Source organism: Muscardinus avellanarius, assembly GCF_963383645.1.
Source record: "Muscardinus avellanarius genome assembly, chromosome: 13".
Lineage (NCBI taxonomy): Eukaryota > Metazoa > Chordata > Mammalia > Rodentia > Gliridae > Muscardinus > Muscardinus avellanarius.
In genome coordinates, this window is record NC_137799.1 from 19,936,297 (window position 1) to 19,960,395 (window position 24,099).

The 24,099-nt window shown below is 42.1% G+C and overlaps 1 protein-coding gene across 1 annotated transcript in view; it reads right to left on the reverse strand.

Moving 5' to 3' along the window:
• Window positions 1-24,099, reverse strand: part of PAPPA (pappalysin 1) — a gene marked incomplete at both ends in the record, with an annotated part of 247,503 nt that overhangs the window by 211,891 nt on the left and 11,513 nt on the right. Inside the window, one exon of the mRNA XM_080709626.1 lies at window positions 2,090-3,152. Coding sequence (XP_080565752.1) covers window positions 2,090-3,152 — 1,063 coding nt within the window. The remainder of the gene's footprint in view (window positions 1-2,089; window positions 3,153-24,099) is intronic.

Below are 24,099 nucleotides of genomic sequence, written 5' to 3' on the forward strand. Positions count from 1 at the left end.
CCAGCATCGTCATTCCTTTGCCCATAGGTACTTTGCCTGTGCACGGGAGGCCCTTGCTCTTTTGAGAGAAACATAAAGGGAAGTGTCAGCAGAAAACCTGCAGAGGTTGGCAAATGTGCTCGAGCCATCAGCAAGTCCAGGATCCTCTGTGTTGGACAGAATGGAAAAGTTCAGCGTAAATCTGGGAAAAACAGGAAAGTGGATGTTGACTATTTCTCTGGCTTGAAACTAGTTCCTTCAGGTCTCACATCAAATACACGCACTGTTGGGTTCACCTTTGGGTTAGGATTGCTGGTTATAGTCGACAGCCCTGGAGGAAGGTAAGTGAAGCATTAGCTAGAAGGCCTCCCTCTTCCCTCTTCTCAGTCTTACAGAAGAAGCTCCTGCTGTCTGTCTGTGGTGTCTTCTTTCCCAATCCCAAATGACATCTATTTTTGTAAATAAATTTTTATTTTTCAGAGACACAGAAAGATTTATTTAGAGCAATGAGAAATACACATTCAAGGGAGAATGTGGGCCACCCCAAAAGTGAGAGACGTCTATTATTTATATTTGAGGTTTACAACACGATGGTATGGAATGTATATATATGGTAAAATGCTACCATAGTCAGGTGTGGTGGCATATGCTTGTAATCCCAGCATTTGGGAGGCTGAGACCAGAGGATCGTGGTTTTTGGACAGCCTCAGCTACTTAGTAAGGCCCTTGCAACTCAGTGAGACCCAGTTTAAAATAAAGAATAAAAAAAAATAGGGCTGAGGGTGTAGCTGGAAGGTAGATGCTACTGAGTTCCATCCCCAGTACTGCAAAAAAAAAAAATGCTACCATAGAGAAAGTAATAAACACACACTATTGTACATAGTTACCATGTGTGTGGTATGTGGTGTGTGTGTGTGTGTGTGTGTGTGTGTGTGTGTGTGTGTGTAAAGAGCAGCTAAAATCTACTCATTTATCATGAATCTCCATTACATTATAGAGTTTCATTACTTATAGTCCCCATGTTGTATGCTTGATTTCTAGCCTTGCTCTATTATGCCTTGAATTTTACCTATTCTTAAAGACCTTGCTGAAATACAACCTCTTGCAAAGAAGTCTCCATGATATATTCAAGCTGGGAGTTAACTTTATTTTTCCTCTGATCTCCTATGAACTGCCTGAATGTCACACACTCCTGTTCATTAAACAAGGAATGAACAATCCATGTGTTGAGAGCTAATTATGTGCTAGCCCCCTCAGTGCAACCCTCAGTGCAACGCCACCAAGTAGGTACACAGTGATTCCCATTTTGTGGCTTCAACGAGGTCACAAAGTAAGGAAGGAGGGGAGTTGAGATTTGACTCCAGCTTGTATGACCCCAGCTCTACCAGCATTATCCAACAGAACTTGCTAAGATGACAGAAATGTTCCATATTGTTCTTCGGCTCAGCATGGCAGCCACCAATCCCACAAGGTGGCTGCATACTTGAACTATAGCTAGTACAACTCAGCAGCTAGATTTTAAGTTGTATTTGCCTCTACTGTGTTGATATTTAAAGTGATAGCGTGCTAAGGACTACATACTGGATAGCACAGCTTTAAATCAATATTATGCATGGTCCAACACTTATCTATACTAAGCACATAATCCTTATTTATTTATTTATTGGTACCAGGGATTGACCAAGTGGCATTCTACCTCTGAGCTACACCCCTAGCTCTTTTAATTTTTATTTTGAAGCAGAATCTCTCTAGGTTACTGAGACTCTAAGTTTCTAAGGCTGGTCTCAAACCTACAATCCTTCTGTCTCAGCCACCTAAGTGCTGAGTTTACAGGTACATGTCACCATGTTCGGTATGTCACCTAATTTAAATGAGCTCTTTGAGAACATGGAGATTGCAACCTTTCATCATGGCTAACGGTAAGGACTCAGTAAGTATTTTTGTAATGAAGCATTGATTACCTGAGTCACAGGCTGGAATTGGTCCTGAAGCTGCTGCACGAATTAGACAACTGTACTAACCCTTACAGGCCTCAGGGGTCCTTACCTAAAAAGTGGGGACATCTTACTCAGCTCTCAACTGGGCATCTCCTGCCCAGGAGGTGTCTTACCTGTGTGGAGAGTCAGGATCGAAGCAAGTCTTAGTGACGTCAGTGATTTCGGGGTCACAGCACTCTCCTCCATCGAAGTTAAACCGTTCATAGTTGCAGTCCATGTCACACACCCCATTCTGCTGCTTCTTCATGAAGGCGGGGTAGCGCTGGGGGCGGCAGTCCCCACCATCGTGGCCGGTAAGTGTGTGGTTGCACTCAGGGTCACAGCTCTCATCCCCTATCTTGCTGATGTCACAGTTGGCCAGAATGAGGCGCTGGCGCAGTGAGGAGTTGCTAACCTCCAGCACCTCCAGCTCCCAGGAGATGTTGTAATGCTTGAAAGCCTCCACCAGCTGCTGGTGCTGGAAGTCTACCTGCTGTCGGCTCACTGTAGGGTTCTCCTGGTTGTCATCATAGAGGTTGACCACACGGTAGCGTACCACCTTGGGCCGGCGGAAGCTGGGGAGTTGGTTGTAGCTGGTGATGACCTCTGTGTTGTCGCACAGGGTCTGCCCGCACAGAGGGGGCTCCAAATTCGTATCCAGCAGGAAGCCGTGGGCATTGCTGAATTCTAGCTGGGGCATGTGGCCATCTTTCATGGGGGACCAAGTGCGCTTCACATTGTCCCAGTTCTCCTGGAGGAGGAGCTGAGGTAGAGGGGTGTGGGGACCATGGGTTTCCATATCTGACAGTATCTCCCGCTGAGTCCTGGCCACCTTCCACAGACTGAAGTGCTCAATGTAGCCCCGGTAGTTGTGATTCAGAGCACTGCCCCCCAACATGAGGATTTTACACTTTTGAGTCAGCGGGCTGAATATGCCACCCACTTGTTCCCCAGAGGTGGCCACTTGGGCGCCGTTCACATAGAGTTTCATTAACCGGCCATCATAGGTAGCAGCTAGGTACACCCACTGGCCTGGGAGGTAGCTGCGGTGGGCATTGATGGTGGTCACTTGCCGAGCCCGGTCTGTCTTCAAGGAGAAAAAGTAGCGTGGGTCTCTGTTGCCTTGGTCACTGACGGTGTGAATGCCCACGACCCATCCTCGGTCTCGTGAGGTATAGGAACATTTGTCATATAGCCCTATGTGGCCCCAAAAGAGAAAGATGAATAAATACAGGATGGAAGGAGAGAGGGTGGTAAGTTACTTTTTTTTCTAATAATTTATTTTTTATCAGGATATTCTCAACTAGTATTCAAACTGTTTTGTGGGACTGTGGCAGTTAATGAATGGTGCCTCTGGGACCACCCCAAGGGCAAGGTGAGGGCAAGGGAAACTGAGAGGGCTGGTGAATTGGGTCTGGTGCAGTCTAACACAACTTGAAGCCATGCCGTTTTACTTAGATTGGTTTCGAATATGGAACATTCGAGAATGCTTTTAAAGAATGGATACTTTCCCTAAAGAAAACTTAAGAGCAATGGCAGTAATAATAAAAATCTGAAAACCATTGGTCTTACAGAGTTGTAGGGGAAGGAAGACTTTCTAATTAAGGGGATTTTTTTTTTTTGTGGTACTGGGGTTCCTGGAAGCCCTTCTACCTCCGGGCTACACTCCTAGACCTATTTTTACATTTGTATTTGGAAACAGGGTCTCCTAAGCCAGCACACGGGGCTGGCTTTGAACCTGCGCGATCCTCCTGTCTCTGCCTCCCAAGCGCGGGGATTACAAGCGTGCGCCACCACGCCCGGCTTAAGGGGATATTTTAATTGTAGGATGATAATATGAGGCGAGAGGAGAAGCAGCAGATGATAATGAGTGAGAGATACTCATTTGAAGGGCAGTCCCTAGGAGACTCACCATAGCATAAGTGTATACCTGCTATTAGGGTCATCAAGTGATCTGTGTTGTGGATAGTTGGCATAGAAAAGTGAGGATCAAGGGTTCAAAACCCAGTGCTTCTACCTATGACAAGTCTTGGCCAACCCTGAAATGCACCCCCCAAAAAGGCAGACACGTCCAGCTGAGCTGCAAAGGTGTTTAAGATCATTATCTCTAACTTCTTTATTTGACAGGTGAGGAAATGGAGTCTGAGAAAATAGAAGGCATTTGAGGGTTTATAGGGAATCAGTAAAAAATTTCCTAAGATCCAAGCAGTTTGCTTTTCTCTAACAGCAATCCATATATCATATATACATATATGATTGAAGCATTATTATACATAATTATATATCATAGCCCATATATTTGTGGATTATTGTTAGATAACAATATATAAATTTACACTTATATAAACAGATGTTAGATATGCCTAGATAATACTAATAATAAGCAATATCTACCAAGCCTCTGTGGCAGGCCAGACATTATGTTAATGCATTTATATTTGAATTAGTTCATCAAATACATGTAATATCAAATACGTGTCTATATATGCATGAGTTCATCAAATACATGTAACATTCCCATAACAATGATAATAAGTTTCTCATTGATGGGATCATGAATATGGAAATTAACGAAGGTAAAGAGACCAGTTGAAGTTCAACTGGTTTGTAAATGGGTCCTAGCTCTGTAGATCCTGGAATTCACTGTCCTGGGTGATAAATCCATAGCACCTTCAGCCCCCTCACTAACACCACAGGGATTTGGATCATTCCATTTGCCTGGGGGTTATCACAAGTTCTAGCTAAGTGTATAACAAGTTTTAGCTAAATGTTTGAGGAAGTTCAGTCAGGTCATCTTTAGACTTCCTCTGGAAAAGCAAGGAAGTAGCTTACTGGATTCTCTCTGGATCTAATTATCTTTCCACTCACCAAGCCCCCGTTCCCCAGCCTCTCTGGAACATGCCCAGTGTCCCTGGCACAGACAGAGCTGTTGGATGGGGAAGTGGACTTTCTAATTAAGAGTGTATTTTAAGTGACAGATGATGCATGAGGCCAGGTGGGAGGAGAAAGAGAGGGAGACAAAAATGAATAAAAGATGCTCATTTAGAAGGACAGTCCCTGCTCTCAAATGACGAATCACTGCGGTCACCATAACTCTAACTGGGCATTGGGCACTTGTGCTCATCAAATGAGCATGGACTGTATCCAGCCAAATCAATAGAGGAGGCCCACACAGTCTTTGCTCTTCTATGGGCACCGGGACCTTAGGATTTGTGTCAGCCTCTTTGTTTGCAGCTGACAGCCAGCATCTTGGCTGAGGATCTGAGAAGAACTACCATTCTCTCCTCACTCCCTGCCCAACAGTATTCCAGGTAATAGTCAGAGTCTCCTCACACAGTCAACTCGCTCTTACAGTTTTCATGACCTTGACAAAGCACTAAGAATCTCTTCAGTGTCTTTATTAGCTCTCTGGTAAAGGAAGAATTGACTGAGCCTCCTCAGTACATACTGAGACCTAGTCTTATTTTACTTTTCTGGGCTTCTCCAGTAACTAAAACATAGGATACCTCTTCCAGGAAGCCCTCCCTGACAACCTCAGGCATGGTGATCATTCTCTCCTCAAAACTTGTTTTACTTTTAGGTAGCTCAGCACTGACTCTCAGGTTTTAGAGTTGCTGGTGTCCTGCCTGTTGTCTCCTCTTCCCTAGACTGGGTCTTCTTGTGAGTGACGACCATGTCTGGCCCATCTCTCTCAGCTGCCCAGCACCTTGCTACATACAGTGAGCACTTAGTGCCTCGTGAATAGGCACAGGATACATGATTCTAAATGGAGGTAGAAAGAGACAAGGCAGGGACTTTAAGGACAAACAGAATTGAAGGCATTAATTTATGCTTGGTGGCTAAAAAAACGGAGAATCAGAGGGCAGAATGTGTTTCTGCTAGGGGAGAAAGAGCAAGATCTTTGGACTTGAGGTCATTTGTTTGGAATCTCGAGGACAGCAATTACTAGCGGTAGGCCCAGAGTGAAATCACTTCACCTCTATGGACCTTGATTCCTTCATTTGTATCTGTTTTTAAAAATGTTGTCATTCTTAGAAGACAGAGTGGATAGAGCATTCTTAACAAACAATGCCTGTCCAATTGGTAACTCATATTTAAGATGCTGAGGAATCTGAAGGATGAAAAAGAAGGAAACGACTGGAAACAAAATCCAGAAAGGATAGAGAGAGAGAGGGTACCCTGAGGGCATCTAGCGGGGTGGGTTAAGAGCTCAGATGAAGGCTTGAAAAAGCACACGTGTTCCTCGGTCCCACTAGTAAAACTTAATACTCAGAAATCATAAATCCCATTGGTGAAGATGATGTTAAGTGACTACACAAGAAATGTTGCCTCCCAGCCAACTCTCTCCAAAAACAGAGGTCTGACTCCAGATTCGCCAGTTGCCCTAAATCTCTCTGCCCACATCAGGATTCAACAGGGGCAGAGGTTCTTAAAGGCACCATATTCATGCTTAGGCTATCTCTTAGCTCCATTTTTCTCCTGCCCCTGTTTACTCTCTTCCCCCTCAAAGGACATTTATGGTTCTTCGAACGAGAACATTAAAATCTGAAACAAAAACTCTCTCTCTCTCTCTCTCTCTTTCTCTCCCCCCCCCCCAAGAAGGGTTTTATTTTGCCCAGGGCTCCCCATCCCTGGTTTTCCTGTTGCCTTTGGAAGGTTATCAAGGTAAGATGTTTATACATGTGCATGATGTCCTCAGTTCAGAATCTTCCTGGGGCTTGGGACCCTGGCTCAGACCACCTCTGTTTTCAGTTGAGAGAGAAGTGGGAAGGAATGAGAGAGAACACATACTACAACCCAGAGCTGGGGAGAATTAGGGTAGCTTGGACCCCCAGAGGTAGAGAGGAAGGGCAAAGAGAGGGTTTCAAGTGGAACCAAGAGGAAATGCATTAAAGGCAATGACCCTTGAAGAAGTGGCTTCAGAAGTTCAGATGGAAATGTTTACCAGGAGCACCAGTGATGAAAGGAAATCACTGAGCTTCAAGGGGATGGGGGTAGAATGGTGGAAGAGATTTATTTCTGTATGAAAATAACTTAATCGATAGTCATCACATTTCAGGGGGCTGAAAGCACCCCTTACCTCCAGCCCAGAGAATGGGATTTGGCACCAGAGATCTGGGCTTGGCATGCCAGGTAAACAAGTCACACCAGTCGCTTTCTACTGCTGGGCCTCATTTCCCTTTTCTGTAAAAGGAGGGGTCCAGATTAAATGATCCCTTGCTAGAATTTAAGAGCTCTTTTGTTCACTGTTAGAATGGTTCCTTGTATGTAGACTGTGCTCAAAAATCTGTGTTGATTTGAATTGAATGTCTTATGTCATTCCCAATCCTTCCGTGCTTAGGTCTCCTCTCCTCTGTGTCTCTTCTTACAAAACACAGCAGTCTTCTCTGGAGGACACAAAAATCCCCATACACTTCCACCCTGTCTTTAACCAGTTGTTCAGCAAGATAAAGACATAGTTTAAAGAAATAGGGCCTGTGTCTTTCTGAAGTCTGTGCCATTTTTTTAGAGGATGAGATGATGATCCCAGGGGACACATAGATCTTTGTGCTGCAAGGTAGAAGGCCACATGCGATTCTTCATATGATCTACATATAATTATCATATAACTACCAAAATGCTATATGCATGCAGAACCATGCAATGAAAATATCAAGCACCCTTTTACATTCCAGTATGGTGTCTGTACACACTGCACAGAGGGATATGAGAGGAAGCCCGTATCAGGACACGGGCCTCCAATTAAGGCACTGCTCACTGAAATCTTGGTCAGCTGACCTATCTGATGTGTCCCTATCTTTGAGTTTTGCAAAGGGCTGCAGATGCCCCCAGGAGCTTGTTGTGGATTTGTGTGCATTGCTTCTGTTTCGACCTCACCCCAAAGAGCAAGGCACATGCACAAAATAGGAAAGCCCAAAGGCAGAGACACGCAAGAGATCCTCCAGACCCTGGCCAGGCTGTCCTGCAAGAGTACTCTGGAGCTCAGGGGCACACCCTTAAAAATCACTTTAAAGATCTTATCGCAAGGGCTACGGCATGAGTACCCCATGCCACTCAGGAACTGACAAGTCTTCTTCCCTCCTATGCAATGTACTCTTCTCAGTCCTAAAACCTCCCCTACAACACCATGTCTTATTTTCTGCCACATATATGTCCTTTTGGTTCAGTCATAAATGTTCAATGTCCAACACAGAGCCTGGCATATTTTAGAGTCTCCATAGGTAGTATCATTAAAAGTGAAAAGTAAAGAAAAAGAGGTGAGATATGTCCTTATTTCTACCTTCTCTATAAAAGCATGTCACTCTTTCTTTAGAAATTACTAAATACCTTGTATTCTACATAAATTGTCTCCACAAAGCTATTGGCTTGGTTAACTCCTGAGCCTAAACTGAGGCTCAAGGAAGAACAAGTGGCTGTCCAGGGCACTATGGGGTGGAAATAATGCTGACAGGACTCCCAGAACCAGGCTAAGTACCAAGTGCCAAGCATTTTATTTTCATCTAGAGGCACAGGCCCCTTCAGAAGTATTTCTGCAAATCCTACAGCACCAGCACAAGCAAACTTAACTGAACTACAAGGCTGCTTTCTGTGCTTTTCTACTGGACCTAAAAAGTCACTCAGAATCCATGATTCTTTACCATCAGGGATTGTCTGTTCTGTTGGGCTCATCCTCTTTCATTGGGATTCAGGACTTGTGCATCCTCTTTGTGGAGTTTGGGATGCTTTCTTGAGCTTATCCATCAGTATCTAGACTTTCATCATTAGTTTCTCTGTTAGTTTCTGACCCAAGTTTGCTGCTGCTCCCAGTGTCTATCCAGTGTCTGTACTGGATTTCTTCTCCTGAGATTATTGGTCCACTCTTGGCTGCCCTCCCTTTTTCTCTTCCATTTGTTAGGGTCACCCGAAAATGTGTATGTTGAAGTCACTAACCCCAGTAGTTCAGAATATGACTGTATTTGGAGACAGGATCTTTAGAGAGGTGATTATATTACAGTGAACACTAGGTGGGTCCTAATCCAATAAGATCAGTGTCCATATAAGAAGAGGATACTTCAGAGGCAGATGTCTACAGAGGAAAGATCTTGTGAAGACACAGGGAAGACAGGCCTCCCCAAGTCCAGTACATAGCCCTCAGAAGGGAAAACCCTGTTGACACTTAGATCTCAGACTTCAATCTCCAGAAGTGAAAGAAAATAAAATTTCTGTTGTCAAAGACATCTAGCCTGTGGTCCTTTGTCAAGGCCTCACTATCAAATTATTACACCATCATCCAACAAGCTTTTTAAAAATTTCCTGCTGAGATTTCTTTAAAACCTATTTCATCTTCCACTGTCTTGTTTCCAGACCAGAGTCATTCTTTTCTTATGATACAGTGCCTTGATTTCCTCAATTCCTATTTGGAGAAGAAAAAAAGTATGTATGAGGAAGATTAAGAAATGGGTGCTGTGGTCCCCACACAAGGAAACCTTCCTCCCTGTGTTTCTGTGTGAATGCATATGCATTCTGACACATCTGCTGGTCCTGAGTCCAGGTAGCTGCTTCCAGGCTGAGATGATGTCTCATACAATCCTTACAGCAACCCTGTATAAGAGCTGCTATTTACAGAGGGGAAAACCTGAGACCCTGGGAAATGAAGACTACTACTTAGTCACAGAGCACTAAGACATAGGCAGGACTGGAATTCAAGTATCCTAATTTCTAGTGCAGTTACCCCCCAGCTGAGGGGGACCCTAGATGTGCCTCCATCCCGTGGGGTTTCCTGGGATGGTTTAATTCAAAAGTTCTGATGACATCTGACTTCCTTTTATCACTGTCCAGAAGGAGAATTAGCAAATGATGACAATTTATATTCACTTTGTATTATTTGTTTTTTCTAGTTGGGAGAGTAGATATAGGAGGAGAGAAAACTCTACCCGGGGCATTTCTCCCTATTAAAAAAATAGCATTATCAAATAAACAATGATAATAACAACAGTCTTTGAAAGTCTTCATGTGATAACAACCCTTCTGCTAAGTGCAGATTTTCCATTTGGGGCTCATAACAACCCTGTAAAGTATATACATGCAGATAAGGAAACTAAGGTGTGGAGAGGCTATGATTTTATTTCCAAGCATGCTACCAAGGGGTTGATAGAGCCATTGTTCTGACAGCCATGTGTATGGCTCCAGAGTCAAAACTTGACCTTGGGATGCTTTCCTGCCTGGGAATAACCTTCATACCATAGTCAAAGTGGATCACTGGGAGAGAGCACCTTTTCTGAGCTTCTGTGCTTGCCCTCCTTCTCAGATGGAAGGGTCACAGTAGATGGTCATAGAAGTCCCTTCTATGTCCAACTCTGGGCTGTAAAATCCCGGACCTTCTGATATCCAAGCCTAGTTCCCACTGTGGGAGATGTAGGGTTGTGATGGTAAAGGCAGTTTCAGGCCCTCCAATTTAAATACCCACTAGCTCTGGGACCTCTGCCAGGAGAATACAAGCAGAGGTGAGAGGACATGGGGATGAAAGGGGGAATTTAGGTCAACAATCTGGTTTCTTTCATGGGGCTAAAAAAATTAAAAGCTAAAGGTTGAAGCTCGTCCTTTTTTGTTGTTGTTATTGTTACGTTTTGTTTTCCCTTCCATGATTTAATCGCTGGTATCAAAGCCACTGAGAAATGCTTGAGAGAGCAATCCTATGGAAAAGCTTTTATCTATCCAGAGGAGAATGATTAAAACAGACAGATTTGGGTTAAGTATACTCATGGTCCCTGCACTAGGTTCAATTGGGGGAAGAACCACCAAAATGACCCAAAGGATTTGGTGCCACCAGGCACTCAGAGGGGGATGTCAAAGAGGAGCACACCTGAGGACCATTTCTCAGGCCACCGTGGCTCAAAGGATCCCCCAGGATCAGTGGAAGGAAGGGGATGAATGAGAATCACACAGGCTAGAGTTCTAGGCATGGCATCCTTGTCTCCTGGTGCCAGGAAAGCAAGAGCATCAAAATAAGAATATAGAACAATTCCCAGAGTCAAGACTGGTTCAGGTTGTTTGCCCTGTGGTGGTCTTGCAAGAGTACAGGGCAGGATTAGGTTTCTGTATGCAGGACTTCAGGAAGCAGTAGAATTAACATCACAATGTTAAATATATCTCCTCTCCTACCTGGTTTCTTCTTCTTTACTGGGAGCAGGTTATCTAAGAGCCCCAGACCGCCTGGGTCTGTGCACCTATTCTGCTAGCTATGTGACCTAGGATGAGTTAATTCACCTCTCTGCTCCCAAGGGCTTCAGGTACAAGTGCTTCTTTCGGGCTCTTGACTATCTAGGCAGCCTCCTTTGCTTAATGTAAGCTTTCCATGTATACACAGAAAGGTCAGGGCTTTATGAACTAACAAGCTGGAGTTCAGGTACTGGCTATAGCATTTGACTGGCTCTGCTATATGACTTGGGAGGTCAGGTCACCTCTTTGAATAATAGTCTTCTTAATCCGTAAAATGGCAGTAATGCATCTTCCTCTCTCTGACAGTAACAGAGGAAACAAACATTTCAGGACTTGGCATATGGCCACTGGCAACATAGCAAGTGTTAAAACACATGTACTGTAGGATTGGACTGATCTGCTCAAATACTGACTCTGCTTCTTGTTAGCTGTGTAGCCTGGGGCAAAATCTCTGCACCTCCTCGATAGTTTCCTCATAAGTAAACTGATATAACAAGTACTTGACACTTAGCACACAGTGTCATTTTTGAGGGCTGAGCGAGAGACTGCAAACACTCATTTGCATGGCATATGATAGAGGTCGCTGCACTTTTTGTTAGTATTCATAACAAATGTTCGTTTTCCTCAGAATGGGGATTCATTTCCCCCTTCATCTGTGCTGTTCAGATCCTTTCTGTCACTGTTCTCTGAAACAGAGATACATGTTCATCGCACTCTTTTTCACACCTTGTCAACACAATTTGTGCATGTCAACTTTAAAAAGAAAACAAAAGAGGAGAGTAAGAAAAGAGACAAGAAGGAAGAGGACGAAGAAGGCAGAGGGAGAAGCATATTTCATTTTTGTTCACCTTTAAAGATTGCACAGTTCCAACCAGATCCTGGTGAACTGGAGCACTGATGGAGCTCTTCTGGTAAAGGAGAGTCCCTAACTTTGGTCATTCTGATGACATGAGGACCAACTAGCTACTTTACACACTCACTCATCACACCTTAGAGATAATGATACAACCTCTAAGAAAATTGTCAAAGACAGGTGCATCCAGTGTGTCATGTCCTTCCTAGTGGTCCCAGCCCTTAGCTTCCACCATCCCTGGAATCAGGTACAGTCAAGGCTGAAGGTTCCCTAACCTTTTTTTTTTTTTTGAATCATCTCTGTTAACAACTACCTCATGCTTGAAGCATGTGTACAACGTCTCAACAAGTAGTTGCTCATATTTCCAGAATCAGAGAACTTATGACTGAGAAGGCCTGCTTTTGTGTCTTTAAGCATTTCTTAGCGCTCTCATAAGCAGAGCCCAAATCACCTCCATTTTTTTCCCCACCTAGTGTTTCATGATCTTGTTTCCAGAATCCTTCAAAAATTATTTGGTTCCTTTTATCCTTCATATTTAGAGATTCTGAACCTTTTGATTGTGTTCCCCTGGAGTTTTTCAGTTCCCAAATTAACATACCTAACTTCTGCCCAGTCTATGTATTTACCCATTCATTGACACATCAAATACATATTCGGGGGCATCCACTGTAAAAGAATCTGGCTTGGCATGCAGGGTATGGAACATGACCTAGAACAGGCTGCATCCTCTGTCTAGAGACTCCCCGTTCCTTAATGCTAGTGCTGGTCCTTCTGTTGATGCAGTAACCGATACTATGCAATTAGGAAGACCTATGATTACTAACCAGCCTCCTTAAAATCTCAGAGCTGCTGCTCTAATTTGTTCTAATGTCAGTCATAGCTGCATGTACCTATTGAGAAATAAACATAGCTAGTCATCCTGATGTGTCATGTATGGAGTGAAGAGCTTTACAGGCATCAGCTCATTAAATTCTCACAACAATGTCATGAGAGAGGTTCTTTATTGTCATTTTACAAGTGAGAAAACTGGAATTTGGAGTATTGTAGTGACTTGACAAAGATTATTTGACCCATAAAAACATAATTAGGATTATACCCAGTTCTCTGATTCTGAAGCTAAGGATTAACTAATGCACTATGTTTTATATGGGAAAAAACATGAGCAAGAATTATTTCTACATTCACTGAACATTTTTTCAGAAGATTTTGTTAAGTAAGAAAAAAATCTACCATCAATTTATTATATACTCTATTAGTTACAATAACATAGAAGCCAGGTTTATTTGAAACTTTAATGTGTACAATGCACCTTTACTTTATATGCTTCCTCTCACTTTCTAAAGAAGACAAGATAGGTAGAAATGACAATTTGGTTCACACAAATTGGGAAAGTGAAGCTGCCCTTTTGTGCAAGAAGCAGCAAAACAGCCAGTGTCACACAGCTCATGAGAGGCAGAGCCAAATCTTCAGCCCTAACTCCTAACCCAGCATTCACTGATGCCCTCTGTTTGCATCTCCTGCTTCAGGGCGATAATCTCACCATCTCTGCCCACACTGTTAACCAGATTTATGCATTTACTTTATCTTAATCTAAATGAAGAGTTCGACGTTGGAGAGTAGTGTCTGTATGATCTAGTCCAAAGAGAATCCACACTATCCATTTGTCCACAAAACAAGCTACTTTATTTAAAAAAAAAAAAGGAATTTCTGTATTGGGGGTCCCTACATTCATCCAAATAAGATAATTTCTGTGACTGAACATAAGGCAAGAGAGCTTCCAGAAGGCAAGGGGCATTCCTGGTATCTTTCGGGCCAGGACAAGGATTGGCAGGTATACAGCACAGGTTGATATAGATGAAACACTTATATGTATGCATGCATACCAGAGGAAATGAGTGCTTGGGAGGATGTCTGCTTGAGCAAAAGCATGCTGGACAGCTTGGTGACTGAAAGCACAGTTTTGGAGCAAACACAGCTCTGTGAAATACTGGCTTCAACGTGGCCTCAGTGCAGCTCTAGTTGAGAGGATGTAAAAAGACACTGTTCACAGAACACTTAGCAAGATGCCTGGCATAAAATAAGCATCTAATAAATGGGCATGGTTATACAGGTATGTGGGAATGTGAAAGACCAAATGCACATGGAATGAACCATAAATGGAGAGAATTAGAGAAAAGGGAAGAAATAGATGTAGCTAGTAAGTTCAGAATCATGTTTCATATGTCCCCACAAAGCCACATAGATATTCCATCTTAATGCCACCAACACTATTGATATTCCAGACATCAAGACAGTCATGTAGGTCATTTGCATTATTGGAGAAGGAAAGAAAGTTTCCATAAAATGGTGACTTTCTCTTGGTTTTATTCTAATCAAAATGTAGATCCTCTTGACAACTTCCTTTTTTAACACTGTACCTGTGTGTGTGTGCATGCATATGTATGTATGTGTGCATGCACATTTAAAGTTTGAAAAGATATATCCTATATTGTCTAGCACAATAGAAGCACTTAGTAGGTATTCAAAATATTTTTATTGGGTGAATGATGTATATGTAGATATATGGATAGAGAATTCTGTCCACAAGTTCACGTTTACAAACCCATGTGAGCCAAAGGTGTTTATTTTTCAAGATAAAGGATGATCTATGGTTTCAAACCTCAGCTCTGCCATCATATAACAAATATAAAAATTATGCAAGTCATAGCCCTTGTCTGATCTTTCTTTTTCATACTTGGTAAAATAAGTGTGCTATTAACCCATATAAAGGGTTAATGATATTATGTCTGTGAAAAAATAGAGCTGTTGCTGAATACATTATCATCACCCTTACTGGAACTCTCCTACCTGGTCCATGTTCCAGTACTTTCATACCTCCATGACACAACCTGTAAAGCATCACTAGATGCATTGTCCTAAAATTATATTATATTGAATATTTCTCTGATCCCCTCAGGGTAAAGACTAACCTTAACTTTTAAATTCAGACATTTACCTGGACTTATTTCTGAGAGTACATATTCTAGCTAGGTCTCTGAGCCAGACCTCCAATTAGAAATGCTTCCCTATTACCTCCATCCTCTTTCTTTTCCAGGCTAGAGGACCAGTGCCAGTGTATTACCTCCATCCTCTTTCTTTTCCAGGCTAGAGGACCAGTGCCAGTGTTACCACTTCCTTTAGTTGTCATGAGTCTGAACTGCCTTCTGCATCTTCTGACAGACTTAATCTTTGATCTGCACATCTTTATGTACTAGAAATATGACACTTAGGCTGTTTTTTCCTAACTCACACAGGTAGTTATGGGAGCAAGGGCTATTTTTTCTCCTGAGTTTAAAATAAATTAAGCCATTTTTGTAGGCCCCTAAAATACTAAAAATACACCAGGCATTGTACAGACTTTGTGTCAAGGCGAATCAGCCTCATTCTGTTTCTGAACCTCTGTTCTTATCTACCAATAGCACTGGGAGAGCACTGAGCACTTGCCGCCAACCTAAGGAGCCAGGAGGAATAGGGAAGATTCCCACATGGGCCGGCCAAATACTGTGGATTTCATACCTGATGCAGGCCTGCAGCAAATTATGTAAAAATGAACCCCAGACAGTGTGGGCTGAGCTCTGGAGACAAAAGCTCCTCTCTCGAGTGAGCCTGCCATCACCTCATCTTGGCGGGCAGAAAGGGGTGAGCCTTACAAGGAGAGAGATGGCAAAGGGAGATAAGGAAGGGATGAGGCCAGACAAGCAGATCTCCACTATACAGGGCTGGAAGAATAGACAGGGACAGCACTGCTTGCTGATGTTCACTGTGTGCCAGGCATTATGCTAAACTCTTTGCATGAATGAACATATTAACTCCTTACCACAATCATCCAAGCAGGAAGGTGGTATTATTGTGTCCTTTTTACAGATGAAAAAAACAAGAACTAAGAGTCAGTGTAACTGGTCCAAGCTTGAGAATCCAGTTGATGAATGACAGAGGTAAAGTTCAACTCCAGGCATTCAGAATCCAGAGAGTAAATTCTTAATTTCTAAATTGTGCTGCCCAAGAGAAACTCATTCTATGACAAAGAAAGGGAAACCGGCTCCACGAGAAGGAAGCACACTTTTTAATTATAAATAAGATATAAATAAGCAATATCTATAGTAGAGGCATAAGCAAATGGCCCAGTGGAAAGAACACTTGATTCAGACAGAAGGCTCAAAAAAGTTTTCCTGGCTGACCAAAAATAGCTGAGCCTTGTGAGGTGCAGGATTTGGGTGGGTGGAGAGGAGCTAGATGGGTACTTTCTGGCAGAAGACAAAGACAAACACTGTGAAGTCACCTGCAGGTAGGTCTAGATATGGGGAGGACTTCTGCATGTGATGGAATTGAGAGTGTACCTAGGAATCGAGGGAAATGTAGCAGCCAGGGATGCCTGAGGCTAGATGACAAAGAGCTTGGAGTAGCAGGGCAAAATCTAAAGTGTCTTCCTTAGATAATAGGTAAACTGTGGTGGTTATTAAAGAAGGGAGTTGATAGGGGATAGGGGCTCATTAGCTAGGGATAATATGGTGTCCTCTTGTACAGAATGACAGAGCCAGGACTAATGTCTCAGGACACCCTGTTAAGTGGTCATTTGGCAATCTGGAGTCATTTGAACTTATTAACAAAACGGATGAAATGTAAGCAAAATTTTGGAGAGAGGGTTGATAGAACTTTTCAAACTGCATGCTAATTTTCTAATGTTGTGACATCTCTGCTTGAAAATCATGAATTAAAACTTAATTTGAAAGAGCTCTTTAAAGCTCTAGGTAGATAAATCATATTTAGATGCTTGTGGGACTTCAGAATTTATATTATGTTCCACTAGGTGGAGGATCATTAGCTCAGCCTTGATCATGGTCTGTAGTTCACTTTGACTAACTTTAACCTACTTTCTGTCTTTTGGTTTGCTCATCTACACAGCTGAGGGAGGATGTGCAGCTGACTTCTAAGTCCCCCTGTGGCCCTTCTCGTCTATCACATAAACTCTGGAAGGACCTGGACTATAGTCCTTTGACTTTATACCTTCAGTGCTTAGCCTGGAACCTGACACACACTAAAACCAATAAACAATTATTGAATGCATGGAATCGATTGAGTTTTAACTTAAGACTCCTGCAGAATCTTTAGAAGATTTTAAATAAAATCTTCCAAAGTGGCAAACATTATTTTAGACAAATAAAAAAAAAAGCATAAGAACAAGTAGATCAGTAACTCAGACAAGATAGTATGTCCTCTCAGTCTGTAAAAGAAGCTGAGGAACTGACAGACCAGAGACTAGAGAAGATTGATGGGGAGGAGGCCAAAGGTAAAAGGTACTGTAAGGTCAAAGGAAAACCAAATGTAAAAAGTATAAAAAATGGGATATGTGTTCTAGGTGCATCAGGTAATTCTGTCGAATCTCAAGAATCCTTGAGAGTCAGTAATTGATTACTGGAGTCAGTCCAGTGGAAATATTGTCCTCCAAGGGATTTTTACAATATCTGAAAATATTCTGTTCATCACAACTGTAGAGGGGGCTGCTTTTGTACCCAGTGGGTAGAGACCAGAGATACTGCTAAACATTCTCAAATGCACAGGACAGCCTTACATCCAAAATGCCAATGGTACGGAGGTTGAGTAACCCCTTTATGAAGAACAAAAAAGAGTTGTGGTAGGAAATAAGATTTGGGCAGCAAGCTGAATGTGAGGCTGAAGTATGCAGATCTGATGTTGGAAGGTCTATGACAAAGTATATATTCTAATGCTACGACTATTTGCCATGGACCACGGGAATCTCATTTAACTTTCTTCATCATTCACCTGGAAATCTAGGATCCTAATAGTACCTACTTTGAGGACCATTGTGAAGATTAAAGAATTAACACATGCAAAAAACTAGGAGAGTGCCTGGACCATATTATGTGATAAATATGTTAGCTACTATCATTATTATGTATAGGTAATAAGGAGCTAGAGCAGATTCAAGTTCATGAGAGTGGATGAAGTGTCCCTTTATTCACTGATGATCCTAAAAAATGATCTAGAGTGGCTTTCTGTCATCATGTGACTACTTTACCAACCCAATTAACAATCCTTCTCCCATCAGCTTCTGTTTCAGATGGCCCTGTAGGCTGGATCCCTTTGGGTTTGTCTCACGCTTTGCTAGGAACTCTCTGTCTGGGTTCTGCTTCTCAGATACCCACAAGGTGTAGGCTTGCATCTCCTCGTCTCTCTAGTCTAGACTCCTCATGGTTTTAATGAATAAGTGAAAGGAGATAGTGAAAGGCAGGCATGTCGATTGATAGAAAGATGGAAGTCTTTCACGAAAGCTGTTGCCAGTGATACACAATGCTCACAGTGACTCCAAGAATCAGGGGCATGTTTCAGGGGCTCATTTGAGCTCCTGATACTGTTCTCTTACAGCACTTGTTTGTAAACAGATATTTCTGCTGGCACTGTGCTTTCTAAGGGCCAGAAGAGTAGAAGGTGGGGTGGGGGTTAGAAAAAAGGCAGGTTATGTTCGAGAGCCTTAGACCATGTGTTTGTTGTTCAGAATACAAAGCCCTCACTGTATTAAATGAAAATGCTTGTTTTATAAGGCGAGTTAGAATATGATAGGTACATGTCGAAAATACTCCGGAAATTGAAACAACCCCATGCCATGAGGGCTTCCTGCTACATCCTACATCCGGAAGCACACACAGGATCATGGAGCCTTGGCATCATTTAGAGAGAACTTTGGAAGGCTCTGGACAAAGAGGGTCCAGGAGCCAAGGGGCTGGCAGCTCTCTTTTATGTTCCCACCTATAAAGCCTGCCCTTTCCTTAAGAATTGGGCTTGATTTCACAATCTCTATTGGTTTTCCACCACCTGTTGACCTAGGGCAGAAATGGATATTGATCTAAAATATTAACCTTGATAAAGGACCCTCTGGTAGTGTAGATGCAGGCTGAGAGCACTGCAGGGAATACTTAATAACTGTGTGCAGGCAGAGCACTTTAACTTTTTTAAAGTCGTTTTCAACTTCTGAAGTGAGTGGTTTTCAAACTGTATTCTGTGGATGTGAAGAATTCAGTGAAATGTTTTAAGAAGTTTTTTTTAAAATATGCATAGTAGCTTATAAACTAGAATTGGAGGATCTTACCCCAACCCTAGCCCAAAGCCTGGTAAATGGGAAGGTCCATGGACAGATGGAGAGAAAAAAGAAGGGAGGAAAGGAAGGAAAGGAGAGAGGGAAGAGCAATAGGTGGTTAGATTCATGGGTAAAGTCAACAGGGAATAATTACAGGCTGGACTGTTTCAGGCCACATTAGAAGTGAACTTGCCTATTTAAAATCTCAGAGAAACTCAGAGACCAGAGTTTGAATAAACAAAGTTGTAGATTATATTTCTAAGGAATAAACTAATTCCTCCTCAGAGGGAAAAACCTCCAAATTCTATTTACTCCAGTGAGGGTACAGATGAAGGAAAGTGCAATTGCTCAGTCTGATATGACAACTCAACATCAACATTCTCAGCTTCACAGATCCCCGACAGTGTTCAGATTTTAGAGCTGGGAACAGGATTCAGGAAGTGACCTGGGATGCCCCCTGTTTTCCAGCATTTAAGTCACTCTTTAGGGACCATGGGTCTATTTCAGAGATGGATGAAAATTTTAAACTCCAGAAAATGGGGATGACCTCAAATTTTTACAGAAAATGTTTTGAGGCTCACAAACCTCTTGGAATTCTCCGGAAGCCAAGTCCAAGCACCATCTGTTGATGTAGCATACTAGTACTATTCAGGTATTTTCTCTGTTGTTATAAAATATAAGTACTACTCAAGTATTTTAGATAGCACCAGCATTGGAAAGTAAATGCTAGTGATGTTAATCAAAATACTGAGTCATATGAAAATAATATCACCATGATAAGGCTGAAATGGAGATTTCTCCTCCTTTCTCCATGCAATCCATTCTCCTTAGAGTGGCGAGGGTGATCGTTGGACAATGTACATCATATCTTGTAACACGGTTGCTTGAAGGTCCCTGGGAACATTCTCTCACCCTCAGACAACCACTAAGCCAAGCAAGGGAAGGAGGGACGGGGAAGAAATGGGGTGGAAATTGGATAGGGGTTAAATCAGTGATGTGTACATGTATGTGCACACAAGTTTTTTTTTTTTTTACCCCAATATGATGTTTGAATATAATGCACCAATAAAAATTTAAAAAAATAAAATAAAATACAGGTTCCACTGGGTGTGGTGGCACACACTTGTAATCCCAGTACCTGGGAGGCTGAGATAGGAGGATTGCGCAGGTTTGAAGCCAGCCTCAGCTACTTAGTGAGGCTCTCAGCAACTTAGTGAGACCCTGTTTCCAAATAAAATACAAAATATGTCTGGGGATGTAATCCGAAGATAGAAAGCCTCTGGGCTCCATCCCCAGCACCACACACACACACACACACACACACACACACACACACACACACTCCAGGTCCCATGAATTGGGCTGAATTTAGCACCAGATACGCACATCTCCCAGTGGCTGGCACACCTGCTTCTCCAGTGTGCTGAACTTGCTGCCCATGGTCTGCTCATTAGCATCTCTGTCTCTGTCTCCCTAACACCTGTCACTTGTCTTTCTGCTTGGCTTGTTCTTTTTCTTATGTCAATCAAACCTCAGCCTGACTATACATACCAATGTTCCTCTACTCCAGTCATTTCTCTATAGCATCCCATTTATAATTTCTTATAGGAATTCTTGCAATCAGAATGTAATTTCTCACAATTGTTTCCTGAGTTATTGTGTTTCTCTCTTAATGAGAATAAAAAATCCACTCCACAAGGGAAGAAGGCCCCTCTGTCTTATTCACAACTGGATTGAACACTGCTGAGCACATACTATATATTTGTTGATCTATGGAGACACATAGAGGTTGTTGTTGTTTTTTGGTGTTGTTGTTGTTGTTATTGTTGTGTTTTTGCATATGTGTCAACCCTCAGTATTGTCACAACTTCACTGTGGGACTAAACAAATGTATTCCTCTCTTTAGACTTCAGACTTCTGAGGTGTATAAAGATATATTGGGTCCTATCTAACTGGAGGATTCAATGACCTAAAATTTAGGTTCTAAGTTTAAGAGATCTGAGCCCAATTCCCAGAACATTATGGCAGGAGAGATAGGTGAAACAGTAGAGGAAACTAAGTTGGGGTGGGACTTGGGATGATTTCTTTGCTTTCATATTCTCCATCTGTGAGCTAAGGAGACAGGACTAGACATGCTGTCAATTTGCATCATGTATCCATTCAGGTATCCACCCACAAATATTTGTTGAACCCTACAATGAGCTAGGCCCTGGGGAGATGTCAGTGAACATGGCAGACATGATTTCCACTACTACCCGGCTCTAAAATGAGGACAGGTTCCCAGGACATGGTGGAGGGCTACGTACAAGGAGGGGAATATTCCACACAACCACACCTGGTCCTTCAGCATCCATCTCCCGAAATGGAGTCAGAAAGTCTGGGAAAGAATCATGAGAAAAGGATTTAAAGCTACCATAGATGGTAAAGTAGCTCATTGAAAAGGAGGGTGGTCACAGAGATATGAAGAGGCGGTGGAAAAATATATTTCAGCAGGAAATCCATCAATTAGCTCAGAGGCCAGGCTCATATCCCCAAACCAATGCCACTCATGATGTGTTTACCTTCATTCTTTGGTCTCTCCTAAGGTTCATGCTATCAATTCTCAAACTCTGCACACCACCCTCTTTCAGGTTTACTGTCTTTACCCTTATTTGGAGCTATCTCTAATTCATTCATTCATTTAAGATAGTTTACTCAGCATGTACCAATGTTGCTGGTACTATGTTAAATGATAGAAATTATGCAGAAGTGAAGACAGATAACCTCTGCTCTTAAGGAGATCAGAGACAGGTGGTAGAAATGGACAGGTACCAAGACAATCACAACAGAGTGTGGTCAGTGTTATTCAGGGAATGTATAAGGAGATGTCTGTACTTGATTCAGATGATGATGGATTGGATCATCCAAATGCCTCCTGACACCATACTTTTAAAGCTACTCTGGGTCTATCTCTATGATAGAGGCAGAAATCAATAAGTGTTTGTTTCCTCTGACTTATAGTTATGTGTTTACAATGCCATGCAGGATACACCCACATTCAAGGCAGGGTGCACACTCTGCATATAAACACAGGACTTCACCAACAAATCCCCTGATCCTTTCAAGTGGAAGAGATTTCTTATGCTGTTGAATTCTCAGAGCACATTCTAGTCCCCATGATAAACATGGGTTTTCCACACTGTGGTATTTCTCCCTCTGTGCTTCTCCAGGACTCTATTAATTGCTTAGTTATAGCTGTTACCATGATGTCATATATCTGTTTACCAGTCTGCTTCCACCATGAGGACTTGGAGCTCCTCAAGGGATGGAACTGTGCCGTGTTCTTCTTTTTAACCCCCATCTCCTAGCTCAAGGTATGATATATAAAGATTGTTCAATAACTACCTATTAATTAAATGAACGGACAGATGGGTGGAGAGATGGAGAGATGAAAAATGGTTTTTCCTCTCCTGATAACCTTTCATGTTTTATTGAATCTAGAATGTCTAGGAGAAAGGTTTGTCATCTAAGATGTATTTTTAAAAGTTATCAAACAACTACATTATGTTTTTTAATAAGATAATTAATCTGGGCCCATCATCATCCAATGTCATAAAAATACATTTAGCAGAAAGAACACTGACTTGGGAGTCAAGAGATCTGAATTCTGGTTTTAATTTTGCTGCCTATTTGCTGTTTAGGTTTACTTAAGTAAAATTGGCTTCACTTAGCAAGTTAACTTGCCTGGACTTCAGTTTGTTTGTTTGTTTGTTTGTTTGTTTATGGTACAGGGATTGAACCCACAGGCATTCTACCACTGAGCTACACCTCCAACCCTTTTTTATTTTTTTCTATTTTGAAATAGGATTTTGCTAAGATGCCAGAGTTCTTCCTAATCTGCTGAGGCTGACCTCAGAGATTAGCTGAGGCTAGTCTCTGTCTCTTGTCAGATTCCCAAGTCCTGGTATTACAGGTGTGTGCCACTATGCGTGGCTATAATATCTTTTCAGTTGTGGGGTTGTTTTGTGGTCCTGGGGATTGAGCCCAATGATTTGCTCATGCTAGGTGAATGCTCTACCATCAAGCTGTATAGCCAGTCCCAATGAAGCAAATTCTGATGTCATTTCAGCTCTAGAATTTAGGAAAGGGGTCAAAATATACTGTATCTGTTTGTCTTTTAACAAGTCAGATCTAATCAGTGGAGAAGAGTTGCTTGGTTAAAGGAGTCATCCTAAAAGCTTAAAAGAGGCTCTATCAGGGTTTATGGCCTCCAGTGATAGTCATATCACAAATCAGCCTGGGCATTCCAAAAATGATCTTTCACTCAAAACTCACAAACTTTATAGTTCATGAATCATACATAGTATGATACATGCTCCCCAGCTTTGGCTCAGCATGTATGGGGCCCTCATCAGAGGAAAGCAAGGAGTCTCTACTGAGCATATTTGGGGAACATGCCCCAGCTTCTTATTATGAAATGAGGAATCCAAAAACATTTTTGACAAAAAGAATATCCTTGCAATAACTGGTGGTTGTAAATAGTCTTACTATTCAAATAAAGTAAGACTTAAAGTACCTGAAAATAATGTATAGTGTGTATATAAAGATTTCTCAGCCAATCCCTTTGAAATTTTATAATACTCATTAAGGTTTTTCCTTCCCTTCCTCCCTTTCATCTCTTCCTTCCTTCTTTCCTTCCTTCCTTTGTTTTATCCATCCATCCATCCATCCATCCATCCATCCATCCATCTCCCCGTCCGTCCATTCATCTATCCATCTATCCTTATTCTACAAATATTCTTTAAATGTTTGCATTAGTCTCTAGGGGCACTATTGTTCATTCATTCAATCATTCATTCATTCATTCATATCTTCTTTCCTACTCATCCTCACTCAAAACATTTATTGAATGACTACAATGTTCCATGCAATGTGACAGGCCCTGAGGAAAGATAGAGATAAAATTAAACTGGCCTGGATTT